Source organism: Hydra vulgaris, chromosome 12, assembly GCF_038396675.1.
Source record: "Hydra vulgaris chromosome 12, alternate assembly HydraT2T_AEP".
Taxonomy (NCBI): domain Eukaryota; kingdom Metazoa; phylum Cnidaria; class Hydrozoa; order Anthoathecata; family Hydridae; genus Hydra; species Hydra vulgaris.
In genome coordinates this window covers 74,569,521-74,581,823 of record NC_088931.1, presented here as the reverse complement: position 1 = coordinate 74,581,823, position 12,303 = coordinate 74,569,521, and the positions used below count along the sequence as shown (strand labels likewise).

The following is a 12,303-nucleotide window of genomic DNA, read 5'->3' as shown; positions in this document are numbered from 1 at the left end:
CTTCTTGAAATACTCGATTTTTTTTAAAAGGGCCAATTTTTCGAAATTTCATACATTAATTATTAACAAACGAAATGTTATAACAATTATCAAAGTGTACTAAGATTTTACTCCTGCATATATTTTTTAAAAATATATTACACAAGTTCTGTATATTTAATATTAAAAGATATAAAGAGTTTTTTTTAGTTTTCTCAAAAACGGGTTTTGAGCAAATCAGCCCTTTTAAAAAACACTGATTCATTTGTCTTAAATATTTTTTAAATGTCTTAAATCGTTTTTTCTTCGAAATAAATTATCGCACTATTAATGTACCCAAGTTTGACTATATGTTGCAAATTATTTGAACACAGAAATTTCAATTTTCAAAATTCATTCAAAACTTTGCAAACATCATATCTGTAAATTTATGCAATTTTATACATAATTTGCCTTGGCTATTCCGTTCATAAATTAGACAAAATTGTCTAACTTACTTAACGAAGTGCACCAACGAGAAGGTAAGCCATAGGACTTTGCACTCCATCAGTGAGCTGTTATGGTGCCTAAGGTTAGCCCTCCACTTCTGGATTCTTTCCTTTACTTGATAGGCAGTTCATGTAAAAGTAATAGTAAATTAGCCCAAGGTTAGCCCTCCATTTATGAATGCTTTCCTTTATTTGATAGGCAGTTCATGTAAAAGTAATAGTATTTTTGCATAAGCTTTTTTTTTTGTTGTTTTTTCAATAATAATGTGCAGTTAAGCTGCAAATAAACAACAACAAATAAACAAAATTGGTACAGATAAACATATCAGATATGATTCATACTATTTATAAAGATAAAAACCACTGAACTCAAATGCAGTAAAAACACTTTATTGGAACATAACAATAAAATAAATAAGAATAATTTATACTATAACATTATTCTAAATTTACATTAAATAAAATTACCTTGCAATCCTAGCTACAAAGAATAAGATCACCTATTTCTAAATCAATTAATAAAGGAAATGACCATACTTCATCAGGTTCGTTATCATACTTAACAAGGTATGTAGTTCGTCTACCATTTAATTGATCAAGTTGAACCACTTGCGCACGTTCCCAAGATACTTCAAGAGCATCTTCTTCTCTAACACGATGTTGTATAGAAAAACCTACAAAATCAGATGGATTGTTAATAAATTTTGATAAGGAGTGCTTTTTTTGTTGCTCTATTAATTTGTTTAGTCTTGCATCTTGAATTTTTTTCATTAATTCTTTTTTGTTTTTGTTTTCAACAGCTGCATCATGTATTTTACGAAGCTTTAAATTATTATTTATATTAGTTAAAGATTGTTTGTTTGGTGTTAAATTTGCTTGAATAACAATAAGAAGATTTTGATATAATTCCTTTGAAGACAAGTTTATTCTTTTGCTTCCTTCTACCTTTGTTTTACAAAAAAGTTTTTTGACACAACCAACATCTAAGATTATGCGATAAAAATTAAGTTGAGCAAAGAGTACTTTTGATTTCAATGGCTCTTCTATATTAGAAACTGTTTCCTCTGCTTCCTCTAATGATATCTTACATTTAAATTTATCAAATCCTTACAAGCTGCATCTTTTTTATGTTGTAGTTTAATTTCTTTTCGATTTTTTACTTCTTGCTTTGCTAGAAGGTGCATAACTTTATCTTTTTTAAGAGCTTCTTTTCTTTCATCATATTTGGGCAGCTACATTGTAATATAAAATATTAAAACGATTTCCAATAAATGGAACAAAAAAAGATTTATCATTATGGGAAGAAAGAAAAGAATTAAACCATGGTGCAACACCAGCTTCCTCACTACCCCATTGAATGAAATGCCTTACATGTGGTACGAACTAACCTTACAACACCACATTCTTTACTACTAAAAGCAAAAACAGTTTCAAAATCATTTCGAAGCAGAATTTTTTCAAAAGAACTCAAAACCTTATCAGTTTCAGATGCAAAATTAGCAAGCAAATGAAGTTTACAGAAAAAAATTACTCATGTCCTTCATATTGTCTTTGACATCTGAAGAAAGCAAATGCCAGTTATTAATTGCAATCGACAAAAGTTGTTCGCTTAATGTTTTTAACTGTGAGTTAAAAAGAGGATTAACTGAAGATAGATCAGACATTGTTGATTTAATTGATGTTATTAACTTAGCAAAATTAATTTCTTTTTCAGTGGCTGAGTTGCTAACAACGTCACAAATGTCATCTACTATATTAGTAAAGTTTTGCAAGACAGTTGCCGCATCTTATTCAACCATTTCTGACAAACCAAAAGATAAAGTTTTCCCACTGGTTGTAGTAATTTAAAAATTTTGATAATGCTTATGGTATTTCTGAGTACCATCACCATGCAAACAATTGCCTATATTAGAGTTTTTATTTGTCAAATTATTTTCAAGCATTGCTTCAGCAACTTGAAATTGACCTAAAATTGAAGCTTCCTGCATTAATCTACATTTTACAGCGGCTGATGGTAGCCTAGATATGTTCTTTTTTGCTAGTTTGTTTAATACTACTTTTATGACTCCGTTGACACTATTCATACTCACGTTCATTGAATAAAGTTTCATGATAGTTTTTCGAATGTCATCGCTGTATCTGCCATCTTCAAATATTATTACTTCCTCGCCATCTAACAAAGAAACCAATTTTTGAAGTTCTTGATTTTCCTCGTTTAAAATGTTTGTCTTATTACATAACGAAACAACTTCATCCTCTAAACTTATAACATCTTTCATATTGAAGTCATTAATAAAGTTGGTTTTATTTTGCAAAATAATTTTTAAATGACTCACTTTTTTTTGCAGCTTTATTTTCTCGTTTTTTAATTCAGAAATGTTTATATCGGAATTTTTAAGAACTGAAGTAATATCTTCAATTTTTTTTTTAAAATGATTTATATTTTGTTTCATTTTTTAATGAATTTATTTCACTTTTTTTCCAGTTGAGTATTACGATATTTTATTTTTTTATTCAAATTTCTAACATTAAATGATTTATTTTTGGACTTTAATAGTTCTAATTTGTTTTCAATAATATTGAGCTTTTCTTCTTTTTCACAATAAAGTTTTTTAACATTGTTTAGTTCACTTTTAATTAAAGAGTTTTTTGAAATAAGTATTTGCAGATTGCTTGACATATCTTCAAAATCCTTTAGATGCTTAAAATAATCCAATTCTAAATGCATCATCAATTCAAGTTTCCTTTTTAAATTTTTATTTTCATTTTTGAGCATTTCGTTTTCACTGATAAGGATTGTTTCTTTACAAACTTCAGAACTAATAGATGTATTATTAGGAATATTTGTCACAGGTGGAATAAAGGCTTCACTTAATAACAAATCCAACTTTTTATTTTTGCGTTGTTTCTTTAATTTTCTGATATTATCAACTAATCTATTTATCTTTGTAGCTAATTGTTTTTCATAGCAGAGGAGCTGAACATTAAAATCACTGCAAAATTTACAATATAATGCGTTGTTAGAGGTATCTTTTAACATTAAATACCAATTATAAATTTCTTCATTAAACATTTTATCTAAACTACTTTTTCATAAATCAAGTCAAGAAAATATATAAATTTAAATCAATCTAAACATCATACCTAAATTGATATCCAAAAATTTAATGAACTATAAGGTTATTTATTTATCAAAACAATCATTGTTTTGATAAATTGGTTGATGCATGTTTCCATACCGCAACGTTAGGTGGCGTCTTAAGGTCCGCGAATTTCGTAAATATTTTAACATAATTATTTCAAGCATGGATAATTGTTTTGTTACACTAAAGTATTATTTAAACATATTAAAAGTTAAAAAAGAAAATTTTGGAAATGATAATAAACTTTAGATGGCAATCTTCTTGAAAGGATAATTCTTATATCTTCTATGGATAATTGTTGTCATTATTAGTCTGGTTGTTCTAATAATGCCCTTTATCTTTCAGACTTATTTGAAAAACGCATTGAAAATGTAATTGGACCAAACCAAGCTCCTAATCTTTAGCCTTAATAGCCTCAAAGACGTTAAGTCTATTACTCTTTTCTACAAATACTATCATGCTTGATGCTTAGGAGAGCTATTATCTCTTGTTCAGTCAAAAAAAACTTGAGACCACCTAACTCATCATTTTGCAAGGTCGCATCCTGTAAGTGTTACTCCCTCAGGAAAAGAGAGCTCCATATATAGCATTTTATCTAAAAAGTGTATTACAAATGGATATATTATAGTGGACTAACTTGACAGTCACTAAAATAACAGAGCATCAGATATTTAAACAGAACACAAACAAACATATAGTAACTTACGGGCGAGTCAACACCGCGCCAGAGGTTTAAACAAAACACAAACAAACATATAGTAACTTACGTGTGAGTCAACACCCCGCCAGAGGTTTAAACAGAACACAAACATACATGCAGTAACTTACGGGTTAGTCAAAATTGCGCTTGAGGTTTAAACAGAACATAAACATACATACAGTAACTTACTAGTGAGTCAACATTGAGCCAGAGGTTCAAACAGAAAATAAACAAACATAGAGTAACTTACGGGTGAACACAAATAAACATACAGTAATTTTTGAGTGAGCCAACAGCGCCAGAGGTTTAAGCAGAACACAAACTTATATATAGTAACTTACCAATGAATTTGACATTACTTTATATACTTGGTTTCTCCTTCATTTTATTTTTATAGTTCCTCCAATAATTAATAATTGAGCTGTGGGGCAGTAACCAGATAAAGCTGAACTAAAATAGAATTTATAAAAAGCATTCAGAAATTTTTCTTTGTTTGTTTAGAGCCTATTAAAAAATCTACAAACTCAGTTAAACATGCCACAAATATTATCATAAATAAGTATTTAAAAACAAATCTATAATATGTGAAAAAACATACAAAAATATAAGGTAGTTGGCAGTTGCCTTTAACAATATATATTTAAAAATAGGAAAAGCATATTTTAAATAATGAAAGTCTATAGGTTCAATTTATTTTTTATTTAGAACAACTAATTTCGACACTTGTTTCTAAAACTTTATTTGCTAAAAATGATATCTTAACCTCTGATTAGATAATGATATAATAACCTCTGATTAAATAACATAAAGAAAATAATGCTGTGTAAACAGTTTATAACTTACTGAATAAGTACAGATTTATCAAATTTCGCATTTTTGATAAGGTTTGTTTCTCCATTAATAAATTTTTTTTGATATAAGAACGAATGAAAATTGTTAAGCATTTTGACTGATTTTTGACTTATGACTAATTTTTTATTCATGATAGGGAACACAATTTTTTTTTTTACAAGCTAAACAAATCCATGACTTTTCAGCATTTATTTTATTGAATATCTCATCAGATATATTTTCACATTTTTTATGGTACCATTTGCTGCACATATCACACTGTGCCATATGAAGATTGGTATTTTTGCATGATACCATACCCAATTTGAACGGCATGAGCAAGAAATTTCTAAAGTGATTAATTTTTCTTCATTAAAACATGATTTTGATTGGCTAACTGGAAAGGCAGAAAAATGTCTTTTTTTAATGCATTCAATAAAATGTTTTAAAGCTCCAATATCAAATTTGTGAAGTATGTTTAATGCATTAGCAATTGCAAAAACGCCACAATCCACACCATTAGTTTGTTGTTGACATTTGCGTACATGGATAGTTAAGATTTTTCCTTTTGTTTTATATATATTGCATATTAGCTGCTTAACATGATCCTTCACTTGGCCATGGAAAAGACTGTCATAGTAAAAAATTGTGTCCGCTGGACAATTCACATTAGAAATGGTAATCCAATGATATTGTCCAGTATATAATACTTGAATAAAATCATTCTTTTCCTCATGAAACATATTTTTCACCTAAAATGGTATCTTGAAATCCAGATTTCATATGAAACTGATTCAAAAGAATTTTTTGGGCAGCATTGATACTTACAACTGTCAGCATATCATTGTTCTCAATAGCATTATGATTTTTATTTGATTCAATTTTTAAACTGCTTGAGGCCCTCAACTTTTCTGCACCAACTCCATGCCTCAACGAATATAATGCAACCTTCTTTCTTAAGATTGTAACTGACGCTTATTTGTTTGAACAGGCTGCAGATGAATACCTTGTTCATTTGGAATGCATTCTTGAAATGATTTTTTTAACTTTTTTTAGAATATCAATGCCATTATCTAATTTCTCTTCATTTTCAATAAGGTATGATTCATTAATTAACTGCTTAGCTAGTTCTCGAAACAAGGATGCCTTAGTGTTTAACCACGTTTTTTGTTTGGGAGGTGATTCCAATGTTTTTATGCTACAATCTACTTCCCTGTCTTCTGCTTTGTTGTTTGTAATAAACAGTTCATTTCGAGGCAATAAAGGTTTTCTTCCAAAAGAAATTTCTTTATCCAAGTTCAAAAACGGTGAGTAAATGTATAAATGAGATAAATTGTACCAAGACCATGAAGGAAATTTATTAAAAACAGCAAAGAAATGTTTGCAAAGATTGTGTTCTTTTCCAATCTTGGCAAGTGCAATTTGGCATAGTGACTGAATCGCCAAAGCTAATAAGATGGAACTCAGCAGAGTTTGCAAAAGATGAACACGTAAACTTTTTAGTCTCTTTAACAAAAACTCCAGACAGATCAATATGTGACGCTAGAGACATCTTTTGCAAGCAATGTTTAACAAAGTGTCTTGATCTATGATGCAAAAATGTGGGTAGGTATGAACTATACTGGCGGAAATTTCCACTATGTCTTGTATTAATGTCACAATACCTAAAGGAAAAAGGTATGTTTTAAAATGTTGTGTCAAAAAATAGTGTAGCACCAGTGTTTGTTACTTTGCACAATAAGTGAAAATTATTTGACATTTGTTCACTTTTTAGAATTTGTTAATGGTAGTTTGCCTGAATCAAAACTTAAAAAAAAATAAAAATAAAAAAATCTTTTTTTATGTCAGATATTCCCTTTAAAATCTCCCTTTAAATTATTTTGTGCTCACTAGAGTAAACTCTTTATCAAAATGTATATTAAGTTATATTTAAGTTATGCTGTATTATTTCAAATTTTTTTAACTTTATAAGGAAATAATGAACACTAAAGTAAATAAAGAACACTTTAGCATGTTTTGATAAAGAACCTTTGCATAATTTTGATAAAACTATCGTAAGGTCGTTTTTTTTTAATAGCCTATACTATTACTAAATATTCTCTTCTATTAAGAAAAAAAAAAAAAACTAAATACCTATTATATAAATCTGGAAAGTAGTCTTCAATAAGAATAGTAAGCATGGTTGATAAACAAGAGTTATTATGCTTTTTCAGGTATGAATGTTTGAAGGTTTCATTTTGCCGTTCAACTCCATTGTTAGTATTAATACTGACCATTAATCTGTCTTTACGATACAAGTATGCCCACCTCTATTAATAAAATGGTACAGAATTATGTATGGATTTAGTGTAGAATTAAAAAAAAAATTAAAATAAAACCTCAATATGTGGTAACCATTGCTTTTCAAGCCAACTAATCATATTTTTATGGTTTGGATTTAAATAATGTTCACATTTTTTAAAGTTTTCAAGGGCTTTTGCTAAATCAAAATTTGGTTGAGCTCTGGCAACTTTCCTTAACTTAGCTAGCATTTCTACTTTAATGTCACTGGCACCATTATTTACTTTATTAAACCAACGTTTCCACGCTCGTTCTCGATGTTGAAACTTGATTTACTTAAACATAAAACCACTTAAATATAAAATGATTCAGCAAGAGGACTTAAGAAAATTAAATAAGCAGCTAATTAAAATCTTGAAATACCTTGTGATATAAAGATTAAATAGCATTAATCTCTTCAGCACAACAATCAACCATAAAATATAAAGGACTCTAATTAGAATTCCATTCTTTTATTTTGGCAAGAGCACTTTAAATACTTTTTGCTGACTCTCCTTCACAAATAAAGGTACCTAATATCTGATAGTTCACATTTGTTTTTACAACAAGAAAAAAGAGTGGTATAGAATATTTTGTTGTTTTGTAAGTGGCATCCAAAAGGGTAATTTCATTGCCATATATTTTTAATAACCTCTGCATTTCTTCAGTTTGATAAACAAATAAAAAACTATTGCTTGATGCTTCTACAACAATCTCATCCTCATCTTCGGTGCTTCCGACGGCTGAGCATTCAACTTCATCTATAAATATATATATATATACGTATATATATATATATATATATATATATATATATATATATATATATATGTTTATTTATATGCATGTGCTTGTATATAGATATGTATTATATATATATGTTTTTTATTTTATTTTTATTTTTTAGGTGCCCCAAGAAGTCCTAACGGTCTTGTCACAGAGCACTGCGGAAGTGCATTTAACCAGGAAGTTTACGCCTCCTTCCTTACCGTGACGCGAAAATTTGTCCAGAGCTTGTATATATATAATATATATATATACATATATATTATATATACGTATATACATAATATATATGTGTGTACATATATATGTGTATATATATGTAATGATAGTCATTGTATGTACTTCATGCTCTCTATAAAAGGGATATATATATAGGAGACATTTAAAAAAAAAAAATGATGCTTACGGGGACAAAAAAATAACTGGTACACAAAGGTGTACAGGGTACACAGGTGCTCTTGATAATCCTAATGTCCCCGTAAGTATTCTTTCTTTGTAAAATCTGTTCCTGTAAGTGATAATATAGGTATTGTAGTGAAAAAAGGTATTGTAAAAATAGTTTCAGAGAAGGTTTATTAAAAGTAAATATCATTTAGTAATGAGCTAAAACAAATTAAATGATTAATTTCCAAATTAAATATAAATTTGAAAAAATATTAATTAAACATCATGTTTAATTTATGTTGGATATCTGAATGTCAGTTGTGGGAGGTCTCTTTATCTTCTTAAATTTTACATTTCTGTTTTACCTTAAATTTTTTTTAATGGATTACTTCTAAGACATTATATATATTTAAAAAGCAGTGATTAAAATGATTAAAAATTAGTTATGATATTTTTTACTGTCCTATGCAATCAGATTAGAACAAGAAATGCAAAAGCAAAATGACACGTTATCTTAAAAAGTGCAGGATTGTCTTCTTTTTTTTTAAAAACAGCGAGTATCTGGGTGCCCTGTTTTAAATACATACTTTTTTGGAAAATATAAAACGTTATCAAAATAAAAGAACACTTATTTACATAGTGTATTTGAATTTTTTTTTTAAAGTATTCACCTTAGTGTGCACTACAAAAATATTTTATAAAAGCTTATTATTTAAATAGTGTTTAAAATATAGTATTTTATTATTTAAACATGCACAAGGATCACAAGGAAAAAAATATATACACATTCATTTTTGTATATCTTAATAAAAATTGAAGTTAAGTAAAGAGTGCTCATAGTAAAATATTAATTACATACAATTTTTAATTATCCCTTTAGCTCGAAGATAAAATTTTCTGTGAGGATTTTCAACTTTCCATTGTTCTACCTTTTTTATAAGACATTCTTGGTCAATGTTTGAATACCTTTTTTTTCTTACTGCTTCCAACATGTAACACCGAATAGCTTTTTTCGATGGGAAGAATCTTTTATTTGATTTAGATGGACAAATACTATTTTTAAACATTTCTCTTGTCACAATGATTTCTAATCTCATACGCATTTCATCAACACTAGTTATAAATTCAGATGATGTAAATATTTCTTCTTTTGCATCAATTTGCTGGGATATACCAGCAGTCTTAAAAAAAAAAAAAAGAATTATCAGAAAATTTAAATAAAAAATGTAAAAATCTGAAGGTGGTTTAAAGGTTGATTGGTTTCAATGAAAAAAAAAAATCAATTAAATAAAGGGAAAAGCCACTTGTTTAGAGCCTATAGTTTTTAAAAAAGAACTTTTAAAAGAAAAATGTTTAAGCTATAAAGTAAAAAAAATAAAGAAATTAAAACATCAACAATATATACAACTTGTGATTAAAATTGGTCATTGTTAAAATCAGATAATGTTACACAAAATTGTTTATCTCCAGTAAAGTGACCAGTGTGAGAACTCGTTGATGGAAGAAGAACTGAAAACATTTTTTGTCCCACTGCTTCATTTTTTAAAATTGATTCACAAATTTTTTTTGAGGATGCTACACTTTTTCATTTACTATCTTCTATAATCTAAAGAGGTACTGCATTTAAAAAAAATGCACCAACATAAACTAGTGTTTTTTCAAAAAGCTATATAATATTTCTCAGAAAAAAGAAAAAATTTCTTTTATTAGTTTTATAACTATTTTTATAACTAGTTTTATAACTAGTTTTATAATTATTTTATAACATAAAACAAACAAGAGAGCATGGCTAAAATTATTTATAAATTTAATTATATCAAATTGAATAATTTTTCACGTAAAAAATAATTATGCGGAATCGAGTTTTGCGGACTCTAAGACACCACCTGACTTTGCGGTATGGAAACATGCACCAACCAGTTAACACTTAGTTAAGCGCAGTGCGCTTAATAAAACGGGGGTATTTCTAAGAATCTCTTTAAAGAAAACAAAAAACCCACCCTATATAATTTTTTTTTTTAATCAAAAAGTTATGTACATAACAAATAAATAGCTGCAGAACCTATTTTCACGTGATTACAGATGAACTATCTTAATTTACTGGTATTTACACAAAATTGAGTCATTTAAAAGATAATAACTTTTTCAGTTCAAGAGAAAACTGTCGGCATCACATAAATAAATGTTTTACGTTCTTTTCTGAAAAATAATACATCAATATATATATATATATATATATATATATATATATATATATATATATATATATATATATATATATATATGTATATAAATAATTTTCATGGGTGGGCTTTTATTTTTCGACACCTACATAAAGTCATTTCCTTCGTATTTTGGGACGAAGTTTTTTAATATCAAACCGAAAGTTTTTTTCCGCGATAAAAAATCACGTGACTAAACTCCCTACCAATATAACATTTCTTTATTGTTTTTTGTTAATTGAGTTATTTTTTTTATGGTCGCGTTTCGCGGAAATTTATCATATTGCGGTAGTTTCGATGTCTTAAAAATCAAAAGATAAAGAGAACTTTATGACGTCAAACCACGTTAATGCATTAAGCATTCATTATTTATTTAAAACAAGGCCTGACGCATCCCTCGTATTTTATGTGTTTTTTTACCGAACATGCAATTATCATTGACTTTTTTGATGTTTTAGAAAGCGTCGATTTATTAAAAGCTATGTGTTGTAAAATATCTAATCCAGTTGGCAGTTGATCAACTAAAGTTAATAACAAAAATATTCAGGTTAAGTTTGCTCTTGTACGACGTGAAATATATTATACGATAAACTATAATCTTATATCCTAAACTAGATATTTAAAATTAAAAAAGGTCGAAACAAATTCGTTACTTGTTATTGCTGGTTTCACTTTCTCAATAATAAAATGTTTGTTTTTTTTCGTTTTTATATTTCGCTTTTCTCTGCCACTTTTTAATAGTTTGTTACTTTTATTTGCACTTTAAACTTTCATTTTTTGTGACTCTCCTGTGTTTTCTATTATAATGTCCATTATAATTTTTAAAACTATTTTAAAAGAAATGACATTTACTAATTTCAAAATATGAGATAAAACTAAAATGCTTACTGCAGATTTTTCGCAATATACATTAATTTTAATTTATAATTGTCAGTTTTTTCTTTTTACAACTTTTAGACAAGTAATAAAATTGTTTATTATGTGAGAACAAAAGAAAAATGCAAACAAAGTACACAAATCGAATAACAAAAGATACATTAATAATAATTAAACCAAACAATATGAATATAAACAAATAAAATAACTACGAATTATTGCGCATTCTTTTGTCAAATGCGCGTGTTTTCGTTTTTTTGCATAAAATCGTTTTCAATTTAAAGAACTATTAAGAAAAATCACGGATACACATCAATTTAAAAAAATGTATAGATTATTATGAGCACAATAAAAAAAAAAAATTAGAAATATTAAGATTTACTTTGTGCTCAAAGCCTTGTTAAGAGGGTACTATTTAAGGCATTTTTAGGGGGGTTTTGACGCTTGAGCACAAGGTAAGTCTCAATATTTTTGATTTTTATTATATTTGTCCCAAATTTAGCTTGTTGTGTATTCGCGTTTTCTAAGTTTTAATTTTTTTGAACACCCCTAATATATATATATATATATATATA

General features: G+C 27.5%; 1 protein-coding gene across 1 annotated transcript; it reads right to left on the bottom strand.

Annotated features, from left to right (window-relative positions):
• Nucleotides 1-6,188: 6,188 nt before the first annotated feature.
• On the bottom strand, nucleotides 6,189-7,753 carry LOC136088494 (uncharacterized). The gene is made up of 3 exons (XM_065812300.1): nucleotides 7,520-7,753; nucleotides 7,275-7,450; nucleotides 6,189-6,805 (listed from the first exon to the last, which is right to left on the bottom strand). Exons 1-3 carry the CDS (start codon nucleotides 7,670-7,672, stop codon nucleotides 6,502-6,504), a joined length of 633 nt encoding a protein of 210 aa, XP_065668372.1. The 5' UTR covers nucleotides 7,673-7,753; the 3' UTR covers nucleotides 6,189-6,501.
• Nucleotides 7,754-12,303: the final 4,550 nt, after the last annotated feature.

Coding starts and splice junctions, on each gene's coding strand:
- LOC136088494 (XM_065812300.1), bottom strand. CDS start 7,672: ATGCTAGCTAAGTTAAGGAAAGTTGCCAGAGCTCAACCAAATTTTGAT. Junction 7,451..7,519: donor AATGGTTACCACATATTGAG/GTTTTATTTTAA, acceptor TTTTATTAATAG/AGGTGGGCATACTTGTATCG. Junction 6,806..7,274: donor TTTCCAGATTTATATAATAG/GTATTTAGTTTT, acceptor TTTTTCCTTTAG/GTATTGTGACATTAATACAA.